The 26,058-nt window shown below is 40.7% G+C and overlaps 1 protein-coding gene across 1 annotated transcript in view; it reads left to right on the top strand.

Moving 5' to 3' along the window:
- Nucleotides 1–10,020, top strand: part of EIF3H (eukaryotic translation initiation factor 3, subunit H) — a 68,475-nt gene extending 58,455 nt beyond the window's left edge. Inside the window, exons 7-9 of the mRNA XM_008949814.1 lie at nucleotides 4,538–4,658; nucleotides 7,210–7,342; nucleotides 9,754–10,020. Coding sequence (XP_008948062.1) covers nucleotides 4,538–4,658; nucleotides 7,210–7,342; nucleotides 9,754–9,851 — 352 coding nt within the window. The 3' untranslated portion in view covers nucleotides 9,852–10,020. The remainder of the gene's footprint in view (nucleotides 1–4,537; nucleotides 4,659–7,209; nucleotides 7,343–9,753) is intronic.
- Nucleotides 10,021–26,058: the final 16,038 nt, after the last annotated feature.

Below are 26,058 nucleotides of genomic sequence, written 5' to 3'. Positions count from 1 at the left end.
GTGGCAAAACAGAGCAGCAGATACAGCATTTTCTTATGCTTCCTCTAGCTGCTCCCTATCCTCATCTTCCTTGGCTAGGTGCAAGCAAAATAGAATGAAATAAATGAGGGGGTCTGTGTATGGTGATGCTAGGCAAGTTTAGGGGACCATCTTCTTTGGACTCCAGAAGCATTATACCCAAAAATTACTGTGCTGTACCAGGGCACCTGATTCAGATCTCGGAGGCTGGGTGCCTCTGCTCCCTCTTGGGCCTGTGTACGTAGTTGGGCTTTTCTCCAAAAGTGCAAGCTGAGGCCCACGAGCTGTGTGTGGTGACAGTTAAAACTAATAAGCAGGATATGGGAAGCTGAGCATGATGTGAATTGCTGCCTCTCTTTGAAGCTTTGGTGTCTGACTTAAGGCTGCGTTTTGGGTGTTTTAGACCTTTAGCGAGTGTGTGTCTGGAATCCTTTCCTGACTAAAGATGCTGAAGTAAATATGGGCTTCATGTGTAGTTCCCCATTATGAATCCTACAGAAGCAGAGCCAGTTTGAGGTTCCAGCCCCAGCTGCTTGCATCATTCCTCCCCACTACCCCCATTTCATCTTAACACCGCTCCTACCTCAAAGATTTTTATTTCCTCATCTATTTCAGAATATGGTTGTACAAATAGCGTTGTGGAATACTCTGGTGGAAAAAGGCAGGCTCCTACTCTTCCCTTCCAGCCTTTCCTTCAGCCTTCCTTAAAAAAAAAAAAAAAAAAGGAAACCCCAAGAGAGGGTGTTTTTGCGTTTACAGTAGACTATTTCACTGAAAGAGTTTGAAGTGTGCCCACGCAAACAGCTGAATCCATACAGCTGAGAGAGCTGTAATCCTTGGGCAAAAAGGGAGGGAGAAGCAGGAAGATGCTGATGCTGGAACCTCTTAAACTGGCCTTGCCGGCACCAGCAAGCTGCACCTTTGCTGTCCTTAACATCTGTCTGCAAAGGGAGGCTCTTGTGGTACCAACATTCCCTTAGGAAGAGGGAAGTTTGCACTTGAGTCTCTTAGCCAGATCTGTATCCTAACAGGATGCCCTTGTGTAGTGAGTGATACAGGAGTTTAGTTAATGTACAGTTGCTCTCTCCTTCTGTGGGTGCTAGACCATAACCACCACCAAATGTAAGGCTCACCACATAGAAAATATCATGACCGATATCTGCAGATAAGGCTACTCTGTTCACAGGTTTCTACTTCTCATCCTCAGAATTATTTGACCTTTGTTATTATTCAACAAGGAATGAGAATTAATCCGTGTGTCAAAGACTTGATTTCATATCTGCCCTTTGGGGTGACGAATTATACCCCATCAAGTATAAGACTCCTAGAGCAAAAACACACAGCACGAGAAATTGCTTGGCAGGCTATACTTTCTGGGCTCTTTTTTTTTTCTAAACAGACATTGACAGTTTCCCTTTGACAGTTTTTATGTGTTTGTCCTTTTCTGGCATTTTTGATTATGTCATCCAAACTGCAAAGGTAAGTCTCAACTGATAAATTTCTGGAATTTTTACAGGTCACTCAGTACAGGTGAGTGATCCTAATAGCAATTCTGGTGAAGGAGTGTTCTCATTAGGTGTGTAAGAGTCCACATGACATATTTTTAACTGTCATAACTACAGGAGAAGATCCATTCTGTTTCTTCTACTTTTATTCTCTATATTTGTCCTCCAAAAAGGAGAGCTCCCATGTGTGGATTTTGTCTTTCATAGTATGATGGCAGTTCTGCTGCTGATATTTTTCTCCCACAAAGTTTCACTGATATCTGAGGTGTGGTAGTCTCCTGGTGCTATCTTGAGGTGGAGCTGTCATTTAGTTCAGTTTAAGAGTGTGCTCAGATCCTTATCTTCAGGTGATCTAAGACCTGCCTTGTTTCAGATGACACTAAACTGAAAATAGGCTTTAAAAGGGTACTTACTGTACTTCAACCAGTAACAGGCTTTCAGGTCACTGGACCATGTCAGAACTAGTGATAAGAAACCTCCTGAAACACATGTAGCATGGGCACTGGTTTCTCAGCACCAGCTGTTTTCCTTAATATGTCTGTTCCTGTTTGTCTACATTGCTTGTCTATTTAAATGTAAACTCAGTGTAATTGACTCTTTTGCTGAATCAGCTGACTGAAATGCATCCACTGAAAATGCATTTTCTTTATTACTGATACCCTCAGAATAACAACAAATGCAAGTGCTGAGCTCCACATTGTCTGCATTCAACTATCACAGAGCCTTGTAGAAGAGTGAATCTTGATGGGGATGTGAGCAGCATTTACTGGCATCCCTTTTAAAAATTTTTTTCAAATATATTTTTAATTATTTAATATTTTTTTTTTAGTGCATAGGGGTTGTCTAGGTACCTAGCAGTTTGATCTTTGGGATCCACTCTAGGGGAGCACAGAGGGTGAGTAGGTGCCTAAAGGAGTCTTTAGGCTAAATAAGTGTACAGTAAGTCTTAGGGACTGGAGCAGTGCGATTTAACTTCCTGAATCTAACCAGAATAAATGGAATAAAAAGCTGAATAAAACTTTCCTTAAACATTGTGTATATACATTTTTACAAATCACTTCCTGTTAGTCTTTTTGATTTTCTTGAAAGATGGAGCAAAAAAGGGTATCAACCACATGAGAACTGAGGAAAAAGCTGATCCTGTATTTACAGTATACTTATCACTTCATGTCTCCGTTCACATCTGTTTAAGTTATCTGTTTTTAGCTTTTTTTGTTACCCTGGCAGTGAGAGCAAACGTTGTGTTACTGCAGCTTCTAACAATAACTCTCTGTTTCTGTATTCTGCTATACTAAGCTGGTCCCAGAGAGGTTCACATAAAATAATTCTTTGTAACCAGCTATATTTCATATGGGCACTATCTGTAAAATAATTACGTATTCCTGATGTCCACATACCCTGCAAGGCTTAGTGTGTACCTACATAGGCATTTCTGATAATATCCAGTTCTAACACTAACTTTATAATATAAACTCTATAAAAACCTGAAAATATGCACACCCCTAGCCATGGCAATACTACACAGATCTAAATATCATGTGCTTGAAATGTTCAACCAGAAAAAAACCAAGAAGTTTAAAAATAATTATTATAGTGGCGCCTTTCTTGCTGCTCTGTACGTGAAGTCCTCCTCACCATCTGCCTCTGTACAGAACTGAGACATAAAAGTCTGGCTTGTAAATAAGTTGTGATCTGAAGTTACTGGTACAAGTTATGTTCAGTGAGCAGGGATCTCAGCTAGTGAAATAGCTGTCCTAGTACTCAGACATGAGGGTGTCTATAGCTGCGTTCTAGCAGGTATCCTCTCATGCCTCAGTACCTTACCAGCTTCTGTCTGCAGCTAGGAGTTCTGTGGATTTGAGGAATAATTTACACTTAAAAGGGGATGTGCATATTATTACATATGCAGTTCCCTTTTCACTTCATGCCTGTCTCATCCAGTTAGTTTCCTCAGTTCACAGGCTGTAGGATGGCAGGAAAGCATTATAAAAGGCAGAAAGAAACTTGGGCAATGTGGAGAAGCAGTGACCAAAGGATATGATTGTGACATAGAAGTGCACCAAACTTTTTATTTGAAAGCAGTGCTCATGAATAGCAGTGAATTTCAGTCGAGGAGGAGAATGAAGGAGTTCAGCTTTTCGAGTCATTGGTCTTCATCCGAGTAGGACTGGGTAAGACTTACATCAGACCACCAAACAAGCTAGCTTCTGATCGAAGAGATCAATAGAGAGCAGTAAGTATCCTTCCTTTACTGTGTTACCCTGTAAACACAATTTAGGATGAATACTGTCTCCATGGGCACCAACCTGAAAACTTCCAAAACTTTGACTTGGAAGCTATACCTTCAGTTGAACATTCCTGCAGAATACAGCATGCGCCGCTGACAGCGGCTGCAGTGAAGCTGTTTAACAGACTGCATCTGTCTGGCCAAGGCAGGAGACGCGTCACTGGAGCTGGGCGCGCCCCGCCGAGCTGCCTCCATGTTGCTCACGGCGTGGAATGTGGGGCTGCCTGGGCTGGACCCAACACTCCTCCCAACAGCTAGGATCAAGCAGTGTCGGCTGAACTTCCACGCACGGTTTGATTAGAGTAGTTAATGAGGTGAAGTTCTGAAGAGTATTTAACTATCCCTGCAAAGGGACAGTTAGATATTCATGAAGACTTAGCAGTAACTTGAAAACAAATTCTTTGAGCACATCTCCTGGAACACTGCGGTTGCCATGTCACAAAAGCATCCGACTTTCTCTGTTAAAGGTTTGACTTGTGTCTCTGATATCAGTAAGAACTGTGAGGTTCCCTGCAAAGACCAAAACATTTAAATGTGTTTGCAATGTGGCAAAGATGCTGGAGGAGAAGATGCCGTGTAAAGTATCACCAAATAAATATATGAACACAGATAACCAGGAACTTAACATTTGAAAACTATGCCATTATTGCAGAAATGCTGCTCAAGTGACTTTTTTTTTTTTTTTCTTTTTTTAATCAGTCTTTCAGTAGTGTTTCTTCTATTTCAGTAATCACCTAGGGAAGAGTCTGCAGCTGCTGATGGACAGAGTGGATGAGATGAGCCAAGACATTGTTAAATACAATACCTACTTGAGGAATGTAAGCAAGCAGCAGCAACAGAAACACCAGGTTGGTAACATGAAAAACCTGAATGAAAGCATTTTTTTCTACAACATATGTTTTGGGTGGTGTTATCTAAGGCAGATGAATTTGGATCTAAGCAAGATAAAATTCTTTCAGAGACACATCCATTAAATAGATGTATAAAATGTTCTTGTCAGTGGGGAATTTTCAAATTGATTCACTTCTGCTGACACGTAGTGTGGATTGGTCTTTCTGTGCTTTTTTACACGTTTGTTAGTGATTTATGAATAACCAAAACCATTGATATATATGCTGTGAACACAGGGATTAGAGGTTTAGTAAATGAAAGAGCTGAAAGTACAAGTGAATTGTTCCAAAACAAACTGTGTTTAATACCATCACATGTCGTCACGCATCTAGAATTAAAGAAATATAGTCCATACTTGAAAGACAGAAGACTATTCTCTAATTGGAAATGACATTTCAGTTTTGTTTTGTATCAGTAGGTAGTGATACTGATCAGGTGATGCTGACTTTAATTCCTCATGCCAAAAAAATGATGACCTTTTTAAAATCCAAAATTAGAAAATACTGAGTATGGAGACTGATTTTAGGTGGGCCTACTTGAACAGAGGAGTTGGACAAGGTGACCTCCAGAGGTCTCTTCCAACCTCAACCGTTCTGTGATTTGGAGATGGTATCACTTTATTTGCTGTTGCTGCATTTGATACAGCAGTACTGTGTCTAATTATAGATGAATGCTGGCAAATTGAAAAAAGCACTATGAGAATGATTTAAAAGCCTGGAAAGCAGATCTTAGTGAACGCAATTCACTTCGCATGATAAATTAAGTTAATGAGTGACTTGCTTACACAAGAAGTACCTGCGTGAAAAATAAATTTGAACTCCTTAATCTAGCAGACAGAGATATGACAAGATTTCGTATCAGCCAACTGAAAATGGGCCAGGCCACTTTAAAGATAAAATATTGCAGTTATTGCTACACAGAGTATCTAATTATTGAAAAGAGCACCTGTGGTTCACGTGAAATGTTTCATCACTGACTATTTTAAAATCAAAATTGGCTTTTATTCACTTAAGTAAAATGTAGCTTGGACAGAGAACACTTCAGGGAGGTAGTACATGATCAGTGATCTCTTCTGACTTTGTAATTCCTGAGGACAGAGAAGCTTCACGCACATTACCTTCAGAAAATTTATTTTCCTTTGCTACCTAATTTGAATAGAAAGATGGCATCCACTTCAAAGTGTAATAACATGGGGATCTCTTTATTATGAAAAGCAGAGCAAAGTAGGTTCCATGGTGTCTCACTTCATTTCTTTGCTAACTATAGCTTCTTTAGTAGTGGCTCATTGCAGCATAGTTAGTGGTCTTAACTTTGTTTTTAAAATGGAGTAGTTGTGATTAAGAGCAAGCTGTTTCAATAGAGAATAATAGGCAGACTGCTGAGAAGTGAATGGGGTAATGCAAAGAAAGAAGAAACTGCATGCAATTCACTTACAAATATGGGCATTTAAGATTTTATTTTTAACACTGTCCAAAAACACGTATTTGTCATTACTACTGGAAAAAAAATTACTTCATTTGAGTATGCCACCAAGTATGAACTGTTTTCAGACTCACATGCACAGATACATTTAAGTGAGTGAGAGAAAACACCCTGTACTCTTAGGCATGTTTATTTTAAAGATTTTTTGTGCTGAATGAGAGGGCTTTGAGAGGAAAACACAACAACTAATTCCTGGCTGTGACATACAGGACAAAATCTCATATATGTGTTTTCGAATGTATGTACTTCTGCAAGAGCAGAGGTTTATCCAGTAGCTGAAGAAATGGTCAGCCTTAATTTTTATGAAGGTTGTGTAATGTACATGGCAAAGGGAAGCACTGAAAATAAATCTGATTTTTTTTTTTTTAATTTTTTTTTTTTTATAGCAGAATAATTTCTACAAACTGCTAATTTAGTATATCCTCTGGTAACCCACAAAAAAAATGGCATCGAAGTGGTGGAATATATCTAAACTGTAATGGAGAAATGAATCATTGTGCTTTGTTTCATCCACCTTTTTTTTCCTCAGCTTAGTGTTAGTCTTTTTTGGCTTAAAATAATCAGATTCTCTTTCACATTAATATTGTTTTGACCTTTAACTTGCATAAAACTCAGTACTTCGGGTTTCTGTAACTATTTGAGGTAATGGCTCCTCATACCTATATATTCCAACCTCATTTTCCTTTTTTGCATGAAGAAGTTGAGGCCTTACCTACTACGCTTATACGTTCCATCAGATACAGTATTTATCTCTATTAAAAAAAAAAAAAAAAAAAGATTGACCATACCACCTCAGTACCACTTAATTTTTCAGTGCCAGCTTGGGGCAGGAGGGGAGTGCTTGTTACCTGTGAATTGAAATAAACTGTGAATTGCATTTGCATGATTTGAAGTAAACTGAATTATATTGAAAAAAGCATAACTTTTAAAACATACTTGATGGTTAGGTAAAGAGCATTTGAAAAGAAAAATGTCTTGCTGCTTTGGAGGTCCTACTGCATTCTGTTTCTGTTCCTTTATTTTCAGTACCAGCAGAGACGTCAGCAAGAAAATATGCAGCGCCAAAGCCGAGGAGAAGCCCCTCTTCCTGAGGAGGACATCAATAAGCTTTTTAAACCACCACAGCCACCTCCAAGAATGGAGTCACTCCTTATTGCAGGTAACGTTCTAGTCATCTCTTAAACATATCTTTTCATATATGAATGCTAGCTTGGGAAAACGTGCTCTTGTGACCTTAGAAAGCATCTTCATTTTTCATTACCTTTGCCATTGTGGTGTGTTGTTTTGGTGTTGATAGTACTCCATATGGTAGCCTTCATTTGGTCCAAGGCAGTGGTTTTAACTTGTGACCTACAGCCCTAGCTAGTGTCTGCAGTATTAAACAAAAAATGCCAAATGTGACTGCTCGTGTGCAGTCCGGGCCTTTGCTAGAGAAGAGGCTACCGCGCACGGGAAAACTTCAAACCATCTGGGCAAGCAGCAGAGGCACGTTACCTGTGCAGATAGGAATATGTGTAGTTTCTGAAAGCAAGAAACTGGTTTGATTGGAATGGCTGCATGAAACTTTAAACTTCACGTATGGGGACTCTCTCTCTTTATTTCTTATTTTGCTGTGGTGCCTGACTCCTGCTTGACCCTGTGTGCCTCCTGGGTTGATGGGAAAGGGCAAGAGCAGCAGCCAGAGCCTCTTCCTTGGCTCCATTCTGTAGGCGTGAAATGGGATTTTAAAGGAGAGCTGACGAAACACCCATGGAGTAATCTTTCTGCATGAAAGGGCTGTACAGACAAGAGGCAGGACTGGGCTGGAGCTGCTGATTCAGAGCAGAGCAGTTATCTGCAGCCCTAAGCTACTGATGACATCCCTGGGTGTTGAACTGGCTGTTGTGGCTGTGGAGAAGGTTTTGCTCTGAAGTTCGCACAGAATTGGGATAATTGCTTTGATTTCTACAGACAGTTTTAAGGAAACTATCCCCATCTTCCTGCACCCCAAAGTGAATGAAAATGTAAATGGGAACAAAGCAGGGATCTAGGTTCCACACACCCAGTTTCTTCAGTTTGCTGGTATGCTGCAGCACATAGCCACAGTCTGGTACAAAAGCCAGTGACTGTCGTGTGCCTCCTGGAAGGGTAAAAATGTCTGGGATCTCAGAATGGCAACAGAGAGCAGAAAACCTAGATGCCCTGCTAAGTAATCTAAACTTGAAAAATGTCATGAGAAAGCAAATTGATTTAACTATAGCAGGCTTTTTGGATCAGTTAGTTGTCACCTTGTGTTGTACTGGGAAGAAAATTAAACCGAAGTGCTGGTAATTTAGTGTGCAGAAAACAGTGCTTTGACATTAAAAAAAGAAGTTAATTTGAACTACCGCTCTAAAACTAAAAGAATTACATTTTGGAGTGACCAAGAGATTATTTTTTAAATATTAATATTGTTACACACTTGTAATGAGTGCTGCTTTTAGAAGAAATAATGTTCTTGATTTATTGTTCCTTCCAGAGTCTTTAAAAAAAAAAATTACTGTTTTGGTAGTTTTTACCAGTTAATGAATCCTAGGAGCATTAAAGTATTTAAACATTCAGCTTTAGCATAGCTCAAAAATGCAACAGAAGTGTTATGTGCATACACTTGTGCTTTATGAAAGTGATAGCGTAGGATGAATCATTTTTTATAAGAGGAGGAATTGAAAACTATTATACTTAAAGGAAAAAACAGTTTTCAGCCAAAGCACACTCTTCGTTTTTCTTTTACCGTAGTCAGGGGAAGAATTGAAAGCATCCATTTCAACTTAGATGAAGTAAAGTTTGTGGAGAAGGTATAAAACTTAGCTCTTTTGTCTCTGAGGCATTTAAAAACTTTTCAAACAGAGCATTAAACTGAGAGTTTATTTGCCTTCTAAACAATCTTAATTTTGATTAAATTGGCTTCATGTTTTGCTATTCCTAGCTAACAAGGGAAATAATTTGTAGTATTACATGTATAAAAATGTTTTGATTGGCACATTTCATTTGTAAAACGCTGATACATCTTCATACCTCAATTTTTGAAATAGCTAAAAAAGTGAAATATTAGGCAGAACAGAAGGCTAGCAAAGTGTCAAAGAGGAGTACCACAATTTTCAGCCCTCTCCTAAAAAATATTTGTTATGAGTGTTTTAATAGGGAGAGCAGATGCATAAGAACTGAACTGAAATGCAGTCTTGTAGTATTTTTAGAGCAACTAAATTGAACAATTAATGTAATTAAGATTCCAGAAGAGCAGCAAGAATTGTTTACTCTTTTTATTGTCATATGTATTTTCAGAAATTGTATGTAATAGAAATTTAGGAAAATTAAGGGGGGTTTGAGCATATCAGTTTACTTATTCTGCTAATTTAGTTTCTTCTTCCTAAACCTATTTGGGAATACTGAAAATGTAAAAATCCTAAGTATAGGGTAGTTTAGCTGGTTTGGTTAGTTCTCTCTACAAAACCTGAATGACTCATGCACATTTGGCTTTTTAAAAATTATGTTCTAGGATGTCTTTCTGAATTTCAGAACTGACAAGTGTTTACTCTTCTTTCCTATTGACAGGTCAAATTAATACCTACTGCCAGAATATTAAGGAGTTCAATGCACAGAACCTGGGCAAGCTCTTCATGGCTCAGGCTCTCCAAGATAACAACAACTGAAGAAAATTTGCTCTAGCCCTCAACAGGAAAAGTTATTTACAGTTTATATTGTTTATGATCCTCTTGAAAATTTAGTATATTGGGAAAAGAGTCTTGTAAAACAGAGTCACCTTGGCTTGTGTTGAATTCTCCTGTAAGAAAAATAAAGGCAAATTTTAACAATATTTTAGTATTTCCTTGTTTGTTGGCCCTATTGAACTGGAATTTTATGTGGTTACTCAGGTTTTTTGAATGTTTGGCAGTTATTCATGTTTAGTCATAGCAAATAATGCAGGTTTTGTTTCACTTGGAATCTGAAATGAAACCAAATTAATATAAATGTTCAATATAGTTGACTTCACAGAAGAAATGTAAGATTTCCCAGTTTTGGTTGAGCGCTTACAACCATACCATGCTAGTCACTGGGAGCAGTTGCTCATTTTTATTTTCATCTGTTTGGGCAGCCTGGTGCAGTGGGCCTTCCATATATCACAAATAGGCTTCACATTTGGAAGATACAAAGCTAGTGGTGTGTGGAGACTGATCCACACCGTGGCATGCTAAGCTGTCTTTCCATTTTCTGTTGCCACCACCAACTGGCCCAAAATCTGGTGATGCTACTGAAGTCTTCATGGCAGGAACTGTAGAGGTAGCTGAGCTGAAGCAGCTCGTGTGGTGTACGTGGACATCATACTTGCTCTGCGTTAACTTCTCCATCTGGACGTGCCTCTGTTCCTGAACTCGGGCTACCTATCTTTTTAACGAGTATGTTAATTTCAAGGTTTAATATGTGGCAACTCACACATGTTACTGTTTTAGATTTTTTTTTTCCTTGATTTTTTTCTTGCTTGTCATTGTGTGGTGAGTTCTGAAAGCCTAAAATGGCTGAAGGAGTGTGCTTTGGTCTTTTAGAATAAATAACATCCTCTAAATGTGGACCTAGCATGGAACATTTCAGCCCCTGAGGTGATTGTTTTGGAAAGTCAGAAGTATGTGAAAACTGAAGGTTAGAATAAGGACTTAATCTATTCCAGTCTAAACTGTAGTGATTGCATTATTTATGTAAATATGGATGCAAATTTTGTTCAGCCCTCACATATCTGGCAAAATGCCGGTCTGATCTTTTGCCTTGGAAACTTTGGGCACCTTTGTGTTAGCTTCCATACAGTGAACTCTGAAATCACAGATTAGTTAAGTATCCTGCTACAGTGCCACATGACTGAATTTCAATTCCTACACAAATAACACTCAAACCATGTTAATTTCCTAGTTTTCTGAAGGGCCAAAATAACTACCAGTAGGAGCAGATAACTAGACTAAGATGAGACATTTGAGACAGAAAAAAGGATCGTCTGGGTAACTGGGAATAGAAGACAGGCTCTGTAGTGACTGTGTATAGAAGGAAGCAGCAGTAACACTATACATACTGGAAAGTCTGCAAAGAAGGTGTTAGCAAAATAAGTACTTGGAATAGGTTAAAAACAAGTTGCATGTTCTTTAAGATTAAGGATGTAAATGCGAGCAAGGGGGCAGTAATATTCTACTGTGCTGGAGTTTAACAAGGTTGGTAAATTTTATATAGATCAAGTGGGCTAAATGTCAGTTGAAGTCCATGATGAAATACAGAAGATCTCAGTAGAGATTTGTGGCTTCTAAAGGCATGGACCTGAATCAAGACAGAAGAAAGATTCAAAAGCAGGGGAGGTGTAAGTCGACTTTGGAGATGATTTGACTAGTCTGTTCTGAATCACACTTCAGTTTTCTGTCATAAGGGAAATAATTGGAGGGAGCCTTCCTGAGCGAGGTAGATGGAGTCAGTTGAAGCTGTTTATCTAGAAATGAGAAATGACAGCTATGGAGATTAGGAACAAAAAGGGATGGGACTGTGTCTCCATGCTGGGTTAGACGTGGGCTTTCCCCACTATTTCTGTGTTTGTGGAATTTCGCTTTTACATGTTTTTTCCCTAATGTGAATGTGCTGGAAGCTCACTCACTATAAGACGTGTTCTTTCCATTTCTTATTATTGTAGCAGTACTTTTTCTCTTTCCTTGGCTGTGAAAGGCTTTTCTGTATGCAAATAAAAATGTAGTGACATTAGAGTCTTTAAAAATCATCTCTAAAGGAGTTAGAACTTCTTTTTGATCAGCAAGCTTTTTGTACTTGCAGATGCAAGCAAAACGTCCATCCCATGGTTCCAACTCCATCATGTGTCCACAGGTAATGAGTATGCACAGAGGAGATAAAATACGCATTTTATCTTGCAGTTGTTAGTTATACACATATTCCACATCTAGCCACAGTCTCTCCTGTCATACTCCTAACCATGCAGGTCTCTGCTGACATAGTTTGTCAATAACTGGTTCTTATTTGTGCAGAACTATAATCCTTGTAAGAGAAAATGTTACTTTGGAATCTAGCTCTAACTGGCACAAGCCTTACAGGGAACTTGTCTAAGCTAGACGTTGTGCAAGTCTTTCAACAGTGAGGTCTGAAAGGAGGAAAAAGGGGTGATTAGTTTTGATGCTGAATAAAAACAGTACTTCTTGTTGGTCAGTACTTGGGATCTCCACCAGTATAACACCAGTTTTGCTGTGACACTTACTGTCTCTGCTCCAGTGCTCTTGTAAAATACTCTGATTGTACTGGTAACTGGAGCCTGTGTAGGATGTGAAGTGCCACCTCGTAATCGTAGCACTAGCTTGGTTGTACTGCCATGACCGCCTGCTTAGGGGAGGCTGTGGTTCTCTCTCCCTGCTCCCTTTTCACATTCTACAGAAAACTAGGGCTTTACCAGGATAAAGTGAGGTAGATATAATTTGATATTACATAGATAAAAGTTAGTACTCCTATACTTAAAGGTAGCACGTGCCTTGAGGAGTCACAATAATGGATGGTGGATGCTTGCTCCACCACATGAAGTGGAAAGGGTTCAACTCAACCTTTCTAACAGCTTGAATTGTGTCTGGTTATGTGGACAGCCCTGATGTTGTCTTCAGGACAGACAATAGGAAAGGATCCTAAACTTTGAACCATCTGCTCGGTTAACTAAGCAAATGTGTAATTCCTCAGATACGGTGAACTGCCACAGTTGTATCAGACACTAATCCTTTATATTAATATTTAAACTAAACCACATGGGAGAGCTTTTCTGTAATCCAAACATACTTTGCATGTTCTTATCTCAGCATCTACTGAATAACACCATACTGTTATTCCTTTATCCTTCTGATGTTCTCAAAGTTGGACCAAGCTCCATCTGAACTGCAATCGTTCTGCCCCTTCCTGCCCACACAGAGGAAACCTGGTGTGCTTTCCCCAGTTATTCTACATCAGATTGTCGTGACCTTTTTCCTCTGTGCTCCATGTGATATTCCCCCATATACTTAAAACATTTTAGAGGCTGAATTTCTACTCCTCTTCATCCTATCAAAGTTTGGACTTCTCTGCAAAGCTGAACAGGACAAATGTAAGGCACTGCTAGGTAAGAATGTGTGGCAATTGTGCAGATGTAAACAACTGCACAGAGGACAGGGTAGAGAAAGTCTGGGGGAGGTTGCAGATGTCCGTCTGGGTGCTAACAAAGCACCAAAGTATGATATTGGCAGCGGTGACCAGTAACACATGGACAGGATATCTGATGTCGTTGTGTCTATACTCTGTGCTTTGCAAATTCCTGAGCAGTCATTCCTTAATCTTGTTGGTCAGTATTGCCTGGTTTAATTTCCTTCTGATGAATTTCTGGTATGACAAATCACTGGTGACAATCTGAGATGTATTTAAGAAGCAAGCGCTATTTACTGGTCCTCACTTGATAGCCAAAGGACTCCTGGTGTTCTGTTAAGAAGTCAATGGCAACTGGTCATGCAAATGATATCACCAGCTGAAATCTGTGTGATGTGTGCCATAAGAGGAATTGAATTGCTCTCTGTAGAACTACTTCCCACCCAGTTTGCCAGCCCTAGGGTGAGAGATGTTCCTCATGATTTTCCATGCCTGTGCATTTTCATTCCCTGGATTTTATGCTTCCTTTGAATTTTCTTCACATTTGGCCCACAGCTTGTGGACTTTTTAAGCAAAAAGAGTATACTGCTTTAAATCCAGTGCCTTCTGTCACTATGTGCCTTATTTTGCCATGAATTCTTCTGGAAAGCTCTATCTGCAGTTGAAAAGATGCTTTAAATATTGTGATCTGAACATCAAATTCATGGTGGAAGTTTCAGTTGCTCAGGTGTCAGGTATGGTTCTGAGTTCAACTTCCTCATGCTCTTCATCTTTAGTAGCAGGGGCCTGGATGCACTGGCCCTGCTCAGGGCGTGGTGGTGCTGCTCCTTGGGACTAGTCTAGAGGGAGTGATTCAGAAGCTATTCATAGCAGCTTCACAACTGGAAGGAGGTTTATACGAAGTTGGGCCTGTGTTTTATTTTTTGATCTTTTAATTGACAGCACAGATTGCTGTTGACACAACTCATCATATGTTGAGTGATAGCAAATTGAACAGAGCTGTAGAGGATGTCTTTAGAAACAACAGCTTTGGTGAAAGGCTCCTTAGTGAGAGAAAAGTTAATGTCCTATTTCAATTAAAGCACACATTTATATATGAGGAAAAATGGCCAGATCCATTTTACAATGTTATTAAAAGGCATTAGGGCATCAGTAAAATAAACAAGGAAGAGTAGCAATATATTTTTCCAGCAGAAACACAGCTAAAGACTCAAATGCTTCATAAGATGAAAAGAATGGGTGCAACAAGGATTTCCATTCTGGCGTAATTGATCGATTTATTAATCTCTCACCATTAGTGAGGATGGTGTTCCTTAAATAGCATATGATACATCAAGCTTTTGATATTTTTCTTCTGGATTTTAGCAATACAAATTTAGTTTTATATGCAAAAAGAGTGTCCTGTTCGCATCATTCAGTGTGTGATTTCATCTCTTGTATCTCTGTAAAACTGATGGAGAGTCATAGCTAAGAGGTTAGAAAGTCAAAAGATTCAGGGGTCCCATCCCACACTCAGTATTTGCTTGCTTATGTACCCTGATGTTGAAAACAAATCAAATGATTTCAAGTAGATTTTGTTTATTACAGAATTGGATAATTTTTTGGTTTCCAAATCTTTTAGCTTGACTTCTTTAACATCAGCAAATTTAATCATTAGCTTGCAGGTTGCATCTAAGGCAAGAAAACACATTATATAGCTGGAATTCACCAGTTGCAACAGTCTTCCTGTTTTCAAGATATGATAATAAAAAATGCTTGAAAGAGATATATAAGTAATAACAATAAATTTAGAAGTTTTAGGAGAAGTAATAAGCAATATGATGTTCAAGGCTAATCTATCTTACAGCAGCACTTGAGCAGTTTCTCTTTGGGCCAAATCAGTGACTTGTACACAGATATTTATGTTCCTTTTAGCAAAAAAATCATAGTCATATTAGTTGCTGTAGCATTTAACATAACGCAGTAGTCGGGCAAATCCATTGTAACCAGGTATGAGAAAAATAGTTTCCAAAAGGATTTGCAGTTATGAGCTTCAACGATGTTAACAACTTGTTTACATGGACTGCAAGGTCATATTCAGTTTAATCATTTTTAACCTGACTCCTGAATTCATATTCTAAGAGTATCTAAATTTCTAGTACAATTAGGGGGGAAAAATGTTTTCAGTTTATAGAGGAGCACTTTCTACAGTTACATACATGAGCACAAGCAAGAACTTGATTTCTTGAAGCTTTTTGGTCTTTTTATTTCAACCACAAATAGTTGTTCCAAATGACTCCTGCACACAACTACCACACGATATCTTCAGCTCCCTCCAGGAGTTTCTTACCCTCTTTCAAATGCCTGTTGGTCGAGCATTCTGCCTCACCTGTTTGGCTCCTGGCAGGCTGGGCGAGTCGCTCTCCATCACTGCCTGCTCCCAGCCCCTCAGACTGCATCACATACGTCTCCTCTGGGACCTTGGCCACTCATTACACTTGGCAAATGAGTTCAGAAGCTGTCAGAGTGGAGTTTTGAGACCACATAACTGCATAAGCTCTGTTTATTCAGAAAAGCCCAACATAACCCTTCATTTACACTGATACCAACAGCTGTGCATAGAACAGTGCATGTGTGTGAAGAGGAAGCTCTGCAGATCTGGACTCAGATGGACCACTAGCATCCGTCCTGGGGTGGACAGCATAGATTGCAGTTGAGCAAACCACATGGAAATTAAAAACTCCCATTTGCCTATTGATTTTTAGAATGTTTTGATGAATATTTAATGGATCTCCACTCTCGAAAGGAAAAACTTCTCCTTGGAAAGATACTCAGACGTTTTGATTTTATATATCTGTAGAAGGGAAATGCAGTGATTTATGAGAAGAAAAGAGGCTTCTGACAGAGCACTAAACCAGTTATGTGGTCACAAAGTGACTGGATTGTGGTTCTCTGCAAATTATACACACTGGCATGAAAGTTAACTCCTGTAGCAGTTGTTAGTGCAAATGTTTCTTATGTCATAAGAGTTTTCATCAGATCGCAGCATTATTAGAAGAGACTCCATTTGTATATTTACGGTGTTTTCCAGCTATTTTAAAATAAATGACTAAAATGGTATGAATCTGGCATGCACCTGAATTTTCTCATCCCCTTTTGTAGGTGGCTGCTGATTCTTCTCATGGGACAAGAGAAGCTTTGCTTTTCTATTAGAAAACAGGAGGGCTTTCCTCACTGGAGGAGATGGAAGGGCACCTGGGCTATGAGCTGAGCAGTCCCAAAGGAAGGAACTATCACACCTGGAGAGAAGTTTGTCCCCACTAGTCACAAGCTTTCCTTTCTACCACCTCTGCCTGCCACCCAGGCAAGAGCTGTGAACTTGCCACTCCTGTCACGAGAGTGTAAATAGTCATGCTGGTAAATACAGCTGAGTAATTTCCTTAGAGCAGCTCCTCTTGATATCAAACGTATGAGCTGCACACCAGCCTGACAGTGTAGATGTGAGCCAGGTGGGAGTCCTGTGTCTAAACCTGGGTATAGTAGATTCAGATAAACACCCTGAGCAGGTCTTTGAATCTCAGTGCTGCACTCCTCCGGTGCAGTGAGTAGCGATTCTGTCACTTGTATTTTCAGAGTGTAAGCTCCTTAAGACAGATGTCATGTCTGCCATATGCATTTCAAGTGCTTCATATGCTCAATCCAGCCCAGGCTCAGCAGGTCCTTGATATAATTTGGACAATCTAGGTATAATTGCCTGATCATTACATCTTACAGAGAAAATAGTACATGATTAAGCCATTAAAAGATTGTATGCTGAGTAACTGGATGAAGATTGCTCTGACAATTCCAAGTTTTTCCTGTCTTTTGTGGGTTCAGGTTTCCAAAGTTTAGTAAAGCAGACTTTATTGTATGAATCTGTGTAGACTGCCATGCCAACAGTATTTTGAGGCTGTATTGGAAGCACAGTTATCCTGTGTCAGAGATAAAAGAGTGGAAAGCAGCAATACAGTGCAATTACCTGCTGTACATACGTGACAGCAGAGGGGCATTCATGGGCTTCTTTGCTACTTGCCAAAGAGCAAAGCAGTGCTGAGACTGAAATACACAGATGTGATCAATGCTCCTAGCCTTTTAACCCTACCAGACAGATAAGGTTGATCTGTAGCCTCTTCTTAGCACCTGCTTTTAATTTCTTAATACTCTGTGTTCTTTCTCAGCCTTCATCCTTAGTCTTTGAATTTTTGACAGGGTGATGATCAAGCCTCTTGTTTTACATTATGGAAGCACCAGAGCTTTTCATGTGAAACTGTAGGTTTGGTGGGGTTTGTTTTTTTTTTTTTTTTTTTTTCCTTTTCTGTAACAACAGCCTTGGAAATCGCTGATTCCCTTGAGCAAAAGCTTCCCAAAAAAGATCCTATTAGTCAGACAGCTAACATCAAGAATATTTAGCCTGAATTGTTCAAAGTTATCCTGAAGCGGAATATTACAATGGAAAATGTTAAGTAGCCTCCACATAAATGTGGCTACTTACACTGCCATTAATAACCTTGGCCTTGTAGAGAATGTTTTTGTGCTAGTTAAATTAGATTAACCAGTAAATTTTCTCCATTCTTAATGTCTATCAGATTTAAGACTTCTGGGCTTAAGCCTGCTACCACTAAAGCTGATAGTAAAACCATGGACTCTGTGAGAACATGGACTTTTCAGGAATGATGTCAGAATTTTGTACTGCTAAAATCTGTGAGTATTAAGAATACAATGCAAAACTGAATTGAATAGCTTTCAGAGCAGACTTAAGTGTGAACAAGAGGTGTGTGGCCTTTCAGTCAGTTTTAATGTTAGCTTGTAAAAATCTTTAAGTATATTATGAACACAGAAGTCCCTACGGCTTCTGGTAAAATTACATTTTTAATATTATAGAAAAAAAATCGTGTGATGAAGGGTTCAATTCCTTTTTTCTGAATGCTTCATATATCTGAAGAATTACAACTCTCGTGAGAGTTTAATATAATACCTAAAGTCATATCGGTATTTAATGTTTTATCATTGTAGTTCTGCCTGCAGCCTCTGCACCTTGTTCCATCACCCTCAGATATGCTGTGGTGTTATTCAGATTTAAATAGCTTTTACCACTCTCTGGCAAGAGAGCCATTCCAAAAATACTGTCTGCATGGATTGCTGAAAAAAAAATGATAATATAAGGTGCTGCCCTTTTCAGCTGGTGGTCATTGCCTGGTGCCACTATTAAATAGCAGGTAAACAAGCAGCATCCCAGGTCTCAGCTGGCACACTGTCACTCAGGCGCAGGAATACGTGCTCTGCTCCTAAAAACAGGTGAGACATTTACACACTGAAAATACTGAGCTACTTTGTCCTGTGTTTCATTTGGGATAGGCAATGATTTTTTTGTCCCCATGAAAGTCTAGAGCATCTTCAATGCTATTTCGTATTGGGTTGAGTTCCCAAAAGTTTGGTGATTTTTTTTAGAGCTAAATACTGCCATGCTGGGGCATGGGCCAGACCAGAGCTGGCTTCGGGAGCAAGCAGTTCAGTGGGATGAATTTTTGCCTGAGATAACTCACCTCACTGGACTGCTGTGGTATCCCAACTAGATGAAGTATTTTTGCACTGCTCTGCCACCCACAGTATAAGCAGCCTTCAGTGTGAGATCCCTGCAGGGGAGATACACGATATCTGCGAGCTGAGCCACTCTGCTCATCCTGTGCTTCATTCCCCACCACGTGCCAGGGAGCAGACATGGGAGGTGAGAGGTTTTTGGTACATTTGGAGTGGGAAGTCTGTGCTGCTTCCTCCCCAGTTTGAAAGCAAGAAGCAACGGTGACTGAAGTCAAGAGTTTTACTGACCGTTTTCCTGAGAGCAGGAGCCTATTCCTGGCAGAGGAGAACTGTTGGCCCATAAAATGTGCAGGAACAGGAGTAACATCCGACCCAAGAAATACAGAGTATCCACCAACTCACCTCCACCTTACAGGGAATTCACAGGGAGTGCTCATACTTGACCACCTTGCAAAGTGATCAGATTAGCTACAAAAGAATATCTCTCGTTTGGATCGCTCTGCTGAGCTGAATAGGAGAACCTCTCTGAAGTTGGTTTGTGGCTGCCTTTAATAGCAATAGTCTCATCTTGGTGTTCGGGGCTTTAATTGTGCACATCCCATTAGTGCTAATGGAGTTCTGCACCTGAAGTCCTGCACGTCGAGATGAGATTATAAATCTAGAGTTACAACCTCATTAAAGTTGTTTATTTCACGTGTAATAGCCCTTTGGCCACCAGGACACCTTAATTCATTACTTTATTTGTCCCTCTGAATGAAGACTCCTCATCTCAAGATCCTGACTGCCTCCTCTGTGCCGTGCCTTGAGATGACCACTCATACTCTGCTCCATCTCTGTTGCTCAGTATGACAAAAACAAAGGCCAGGACCCATCTCCTGAGAATTGTTGGGACCCTGATACGGAGAACTTTTGTTTTTAAAAGAAATCTTTTCAGCCTCACCGATTTCTAGGCTGTTTTTCGTTCTAAGTGCGGGCAGGTGCTGCCAGGCTGTGCACTGCCCAGCACAATTTCCTGCTGCCTTTGGGGTGGAGCTGTGCCGGGCGCCTCCCTGCAGGCAGCGAGTGCAGCGGAAGGAGGGTGCAGCCACCCCGGGCTGGTGCTGGAGAAGCTGCCTGCACGTCGAGGGGTGAGCTGCTGAGGCACGCGGGGGCTGGGGAGAAGTCTCTGAAATGAAAGCAGGGGAAAAAGAGGAAGTGGGAAAGCCAGGAGAGGAGTGGGGCTTGCAGAACTGAAGAGAGCTCAGTTTCCTGAAGAACAAGTGCCAACAACTGACAGGATGAAAAAGGGTTTCTCCAAGTGTCAGAAGTGGGCTCAAGTGAGGCCATTTATAATAGAGTGTGGCTTGTGAAGGGACGGAGGATGCTGGGGGCAAGCAACTTATGCGAGCCATGGGGCAGAGGAGATGTCCACTCCCTTCCCACAGGAGGAGAAACCTCTTGCCTCATCTCTTGTATCCATTTTATCTTTTTGTCTTTTTTTTTTTGATATTTTGTCTTTTGCTGTTTTGTGGTCTTTTCAGCCCTGAATCCTCTTTGTTTCTAAAGGATGATACATATCTATAGGAATTACAGACCTTTTCTAATCCTTCACAAATAGGAGATGACAAAAAAATATTATATTCTAATGGCCTTTGGTTTGAGCTTCTTATTTTTTCAGCAAGAGTTATTTTGTTCACATACTGGTCATGAAAAGCTTTGCCAACTCCAGGCCAAGACTTTCCACAGCAGTTAATAAGCTATGTGCCCATCAAAGGCTGTTTTAAGAAGACCGACCTGCCAAAGATGTGAAGTCTGAACTTTTTAAAGGTGTATTGACCTTCATGTTGTGCGTTGAAAGTATAACCAAAACAGAACTTCACCTTTTTCTTTCCATTGCTGTTTTATTTTCTTATTCATGTAAGTGAGCAGTTAAGATGTAGGTTGCCCTCTGGTACCTGCTTCACCCGAGGCTGCATGACACTTCAGGCAACTCGACTCACAGAAGCCACCGTAGGGTGTTTGAATTTCATATAAAGACTCTGTTATTTGAGACAGCTCTGAGATTTCAGGGCTAGTGAGTCTCTTTGTCTGCTCCTCTGTGATAAAAGTATGCCTGCCGTTGGCACGCTTTCAAGCTGCAGCATTGCAAACACGGCCACTATCTCCCACAGGCACAGGTCTCCCTCTCCCCATCCACCACTGAGACCATATTTTCTCAGCCCCTTCCTCAGTGCCCCACTGTCAAGGCAAGAAGCTCAGCCAGCCTTGCAGTCATGCAATTTGTGCAAGCCTAGGGAGAGACTGAGGACCCTTCACTCAAGGGCTCTTCAGTGAAACTGCTAGCTCTACCCCTTTGGTGATAATCACAGACATTTATCTATTAAAAGAAACAAATTCAGACACCATCAGTTAGTACCAGCTTTTTATTCTTCTTCACTGATCTGGTTTGTTGTTCCAGAACTGTGCAATTGTTGTTTTTAAGAGGTTTTTATTTTTGACCAAATCAGCACAAAGTAGCAGTGGCAGTAAAAATCAGGACATTTTGTTTTAACATCTGGCTTTGAGTCATGTTTGATATTGGCAGGGAATAAATAAAGGCATTCTGTTGTTCTTCTGTGAAATGTGATTTCAAACTTTTTTTCTAGGCACTCAGGTGTGTGCTGTGCTCTGCAGAAAGTGCATCCCATAGTTCCCCACAGAACTTTCCTAATTGTGGGCTGGGTAGGATAAATCTTTAGCAATCAGCTTGGCAGGGGGAAGCACTGTTGGGAGCTGCCACCCAAGGAGCACCCCACCACCTACTTCTAGACCAGATCCAGCAGTACCAGTACCACTGAGATGCTGGCTGCCATACCACCTGGGTTGCTGGTTGCTGGCCTGGGCAAGCCCTTTGATGAGACCACACAAACTGGCTTTCATCTAGAGGCTACCCACCTGCAAAAGGCTCTTGTGTATGACTTGCCCATGGTGCGATTCATCTCAGTTGGCTTCTGCTGCCTGTTGGACCTGATCATCTGGGCATCTCCCAGTGGAGCGTGCGATGGACAGAGGACCAGATGTCAGCACCTACTTTCTGGTGAGATGTTTGTACCCTGAGCTGTGATGACTTCAGAGGAGGCACAGGGTTACCTGCTCAGGTAAACACACAGACTGTCAGTCAAATGATATAGCCTTTGGTACCTCCAGTGAGATCATGTTAGGGTTGAGGTTCCCACCTAATTTGTCCTGGCTCGTTCGTGTCTTCTGTATGTCCTTTATATGTAGAAGAATCCCATCTCTTCATCCTGGGCACGTGCTACTATGAATTTCTAACTGGAAATGGGAAGAGAGCAAGTCTGCAGGTGAAGAGTGTCCTTGCCAAGCTGTGCCACCCTCCTCTGTATCTACCAGCAGGTGTTTTGCCTGTGCCCTCCTGCATGCTCTGAAAATCAAGTCCCACTGATATCAAGCTTCGAAACGTGTTACGTGCCCATCCTCGGGAAAGAGCCATGTTGGTTACATGAAACGTATCACGCTGCCATCTTTGTCGGGATTTTTGTATAGCTACAAATATTTTCTCTCAAGTTTTATTAAGTGAGACCCACATACTTCTCCCAGCTGTGACCATGCGGTCTGTTCCTACATAGCTGTTCACCCCGCCCTTGCTCAGCAACACTTCACAGTCATGCTGTGGTGCAGATGAAGAATTTGGGTTTGAAGCTGGCAATCTGATTCCCATTAAAGCTGTATGGAAATTTGCCACACACCTGCCTAGGAAGCTGGAATAAATAATTCAGTGCTGAACAGTGATACCTAATGGCAAGCAGATAACTTGAATAACCTTGTACTGGGTTAAGGTCCTCAGTACTCTGTCTTTTCATGACAAGAAAAGAAAAGAAAGGAAAAGAAAAGAAAAGAAAAGAAAAGAAAAGAAAAGAAAAGAAAAGAAAAGAAAAGAAAAGAAAAGAAAAGAAAAGAAAAGAAAAGAAAAGAAAAGAAAAACCAATCAAAAAAAAAAACCAAAAAAAACCAAACCAAACCAAAACAAACCAAAAAAAACCCAAAAAACACCAATTTAGACACAGAGAAGTTAGAAAGGGCTCTGGACTTCTCTCAGAAGGAGCTTTCAGCCCGTCTGAAAGGAAGAGGCTGACATCTGGTAGAGCTGAGGAATGCGGGGAGAGAGCAAACTGTGAGATCCAGTAACGGCTGCTGGGGATAGCCAGCAGCAACGAGAGCGTGGCTGAGTTAATTGCTACATGTTAATAACCATACAAGGCAAAAAAAAAAAAGAGCATGTAAATCTTTGTCTCTGACTCCCATTTTTGGAAATACCTTTGGACTTTAGGAGCAAGTGTCCTAAGTAGAATATAGACTCTCCATTACATGGATACCTTTTGCAATGAAGGCCATTTTCACTGCATATGTCTATTAACCATTAGCCATGGAAGCCACTCTTCCACGAGCATGACTAATTTGCCCTCGGTTGGATGCAGCTACAGCAAGTTATTTTGAAAGCTAGACATGCAAGAGCTGTGGGCAGAAACTTAAAGCTTTAGGTCCTGTGCTGCTTAGGAAGTCAGCTGGTCATATCGGTTTCCTAGTCCTTTCTCACTACTTTTTTTTTTTTTTTTTTCTATTTACATGCCTATGAATAGCTGGTGATTAATATCTGGAGTTAGAGCAAGCATCATCAGATCTAACTGACATTTCATTTTGTATTTTATAGCTCTAAAAGGCTAGGTATCTTGCATGAGGGGTGAAGCCACCATGCTTTTCTTCTGGAGTTCAGAAGCTAATCTGTGAGAAAATCTTAACAAATACTGTTTTACACTTTAAAAAACTTCATTTGAATAAAATCATATTAGGTTTTTGTCTGAAACATCTTTTAATTATCATTGTTTCTTATTCTTTAAAGTGGAATAATCCCTGCCTCCAGGCTGCTGGTGATCTGTAAATTACATTGGAGACAATATATCTAATCCAGGAAGAATGGTGCACTGACTCCAACCTATGGTGCAGCCTGTTAAAAAAAGATAATCTAATCTAAACCTACTACTGCACCCAACACACAGCAGATAGCTTCTGTTCATCAAAACATCAAAAGCTACACTGAGACAGCTTTTAACTCTCTGCAACCCCCTTACCTACCAACTTGCCATTGCAGGGCTGATCATGAACAGGGGGAGAAACAAAAATAATCATGGATGGCATCCTGTATAGCAACCCAAGAAGAAGAGGTAAATGCCTCATTGCAGCCCTGCTAGTCCTACACCTGTGGTGGTGGGCTCCCATCCCCACGGCTCTGCCCCGGGCCCCTGGCAGGGGGTGACCCCCTGGGAGGACGATTAACCAGTATCTACAAACACAGCCTGCCTTGCAAAGTAAGCAGGAGAATAGCTGTAGATGCAGATAGGGAGATTTGCTGCACGTGAAGGTGTCATTCTCATAGTGTGGCTCTCCAGCACTCTAAACTCTCTGGGCCGATGTAAATAATATCAGTGAATTAAACAGAAGTGCTTTCTACTATTACATAGTTATTGTAATTATTTCCAAGTTGCATGACAAAGAGATTTTTCCAGCATGTCTGTGCTCAGAGGGGAACTGTAGGTAGGTCTGTGTGCTCAATTTCAGCATTTAATCTTGGGACAAGTAGGGTAACAAGTAGTCTCTCAATGACATTACAATATATTGCGTTTACGATGTCAAACTAAAGCCATTCTGATTTTTTGACTTCTATAAAACACCCCATATACTGTACTAGGAAATAGTCACTTTTTTACATATGATGTGCCAGGTTGGTATAGTGAGACAGTTTTGGTGTATTTCCAAAGAAACTAGACTTCTGGGATTTTTTATTTCATTCCGCCCAATGCAATCTGATCTACTGCTGGTCCCAGGTGAAGTCAGTTTATGTACCTTTGGCCACACAACCCCATATGATTACTAGCTGACTTTCTTGGCTCTTAGAAAAACTGTCAGGCAACTTTTTGATGGTAACTCAAAACAAGGAGAAACAGGGAGCTTGCTGGTCCTGGTTCTCCACCCAAATAGTGAGGAAAAAAAGCACAAATTTTCTTTAAATATAGGGTAATTAAAAAAAAATAAATAAATCCCTGCACTACATTTTTCTTCTCTCTGAGCAATTATAAGATGCTGGTTTCCTTACTGGGGAGGAACAACATTCTCATACTCCTAATGGGAGACTGGGACAGATCTTGAAACAGAAAAATCTGCTTTACTAATAAAATCTATCAATCAGCTAAATATGCATACCCAATAACTCCTAGCAGATCACGCTAACTACTTATTGGAAAACTGTGGGGTCTCTAGTACTTGAAAACCTTATTTTTGGTATGTTGTAATTTCTCAGTCTTTGTTTTCATTTGGTGATGTCAGGATGCCCAATTGATAAGTAATGGGGTCCTTTCACCTTTTATGTATCCTGGGGGACAAGCCAGGTGCCTGTGGTTGCAGCTCTGGCTAGACTCCACTGCACTGCGCTGGGGACCCTTCAGGGTCATGCATTTCTTGTCCTGCTCCTGGGCAGGGGACCACGGGTGGGCTGATCTCACAGAGGGCAGATGAAGCTGCTGGAGCAGTAACGCTACCCACCGGGCATCTCACCACAGCAGGGTCCAGTCCTGCCCCCCACTGGTGCTACCGACCAGAAGATTTGGGAACCGAGTGGGGAAGAGTTTTGTGGAAATTTGACTTCAAATGCAGATTTTACACCTTGGACCTGCTTCTGTTGCCAGCCTGGGAAAATCCTGTTGGTAGTTTTTGCATGGTGGAGGGACAGTGAGGAGGAGGTGGCACGTTCCTGATTGCAGAGGGGAGGAAGACTCAGGCTTGAGGAGCCAAAGTCATAGCTCTGCCCTATTTCACATAAACTAAATGAGTATTTCTCAATCTTTTAAAATCAAAGGACCTACAAGCCTTTTTGATGTGAACACCAGCAACCGGGGAGCGAATGGTGCCTGTGGGCAGGCACTGCCATGAGCTCCTGCCAACTGTGTGGGATGATGTGTGTGTGTGTTTTTGCTTTAGTTTCTTAATTATTTTTCTGCAATCAGTTCACCGACCCGTCTGGTGACTTACGGTTTGTGGGTTGCCCATGGGCCCCACATGAGCTAGATGACTATTACTGACAAACTTAGGCTGTATCAGAGGCATTAGAGATGAAGGATTTACGTGCTGTTACATATATTC

Source organism: Merops nubicus, unplaced genomic scaffold (genome assembly GCF_000691845.1).
Source record: "Merops nubicus isolate BGI_N331 unplaced genomic scaffold, ASM69184v1 scaffold5261, whole genome shotgun sequence".
Taxonomy (NCBI): domain Eukaryota; kingdom Metazoa; phylum Chordata; class Aves; order Coraciiformes; family Meropidae; genus Merops; species Merops nubicus.
The sequence above is the reverse complement of the archived record's forward strand: the minus strand, read 5'-3'. Positions and strand labels throughout refer to the sequence as shown.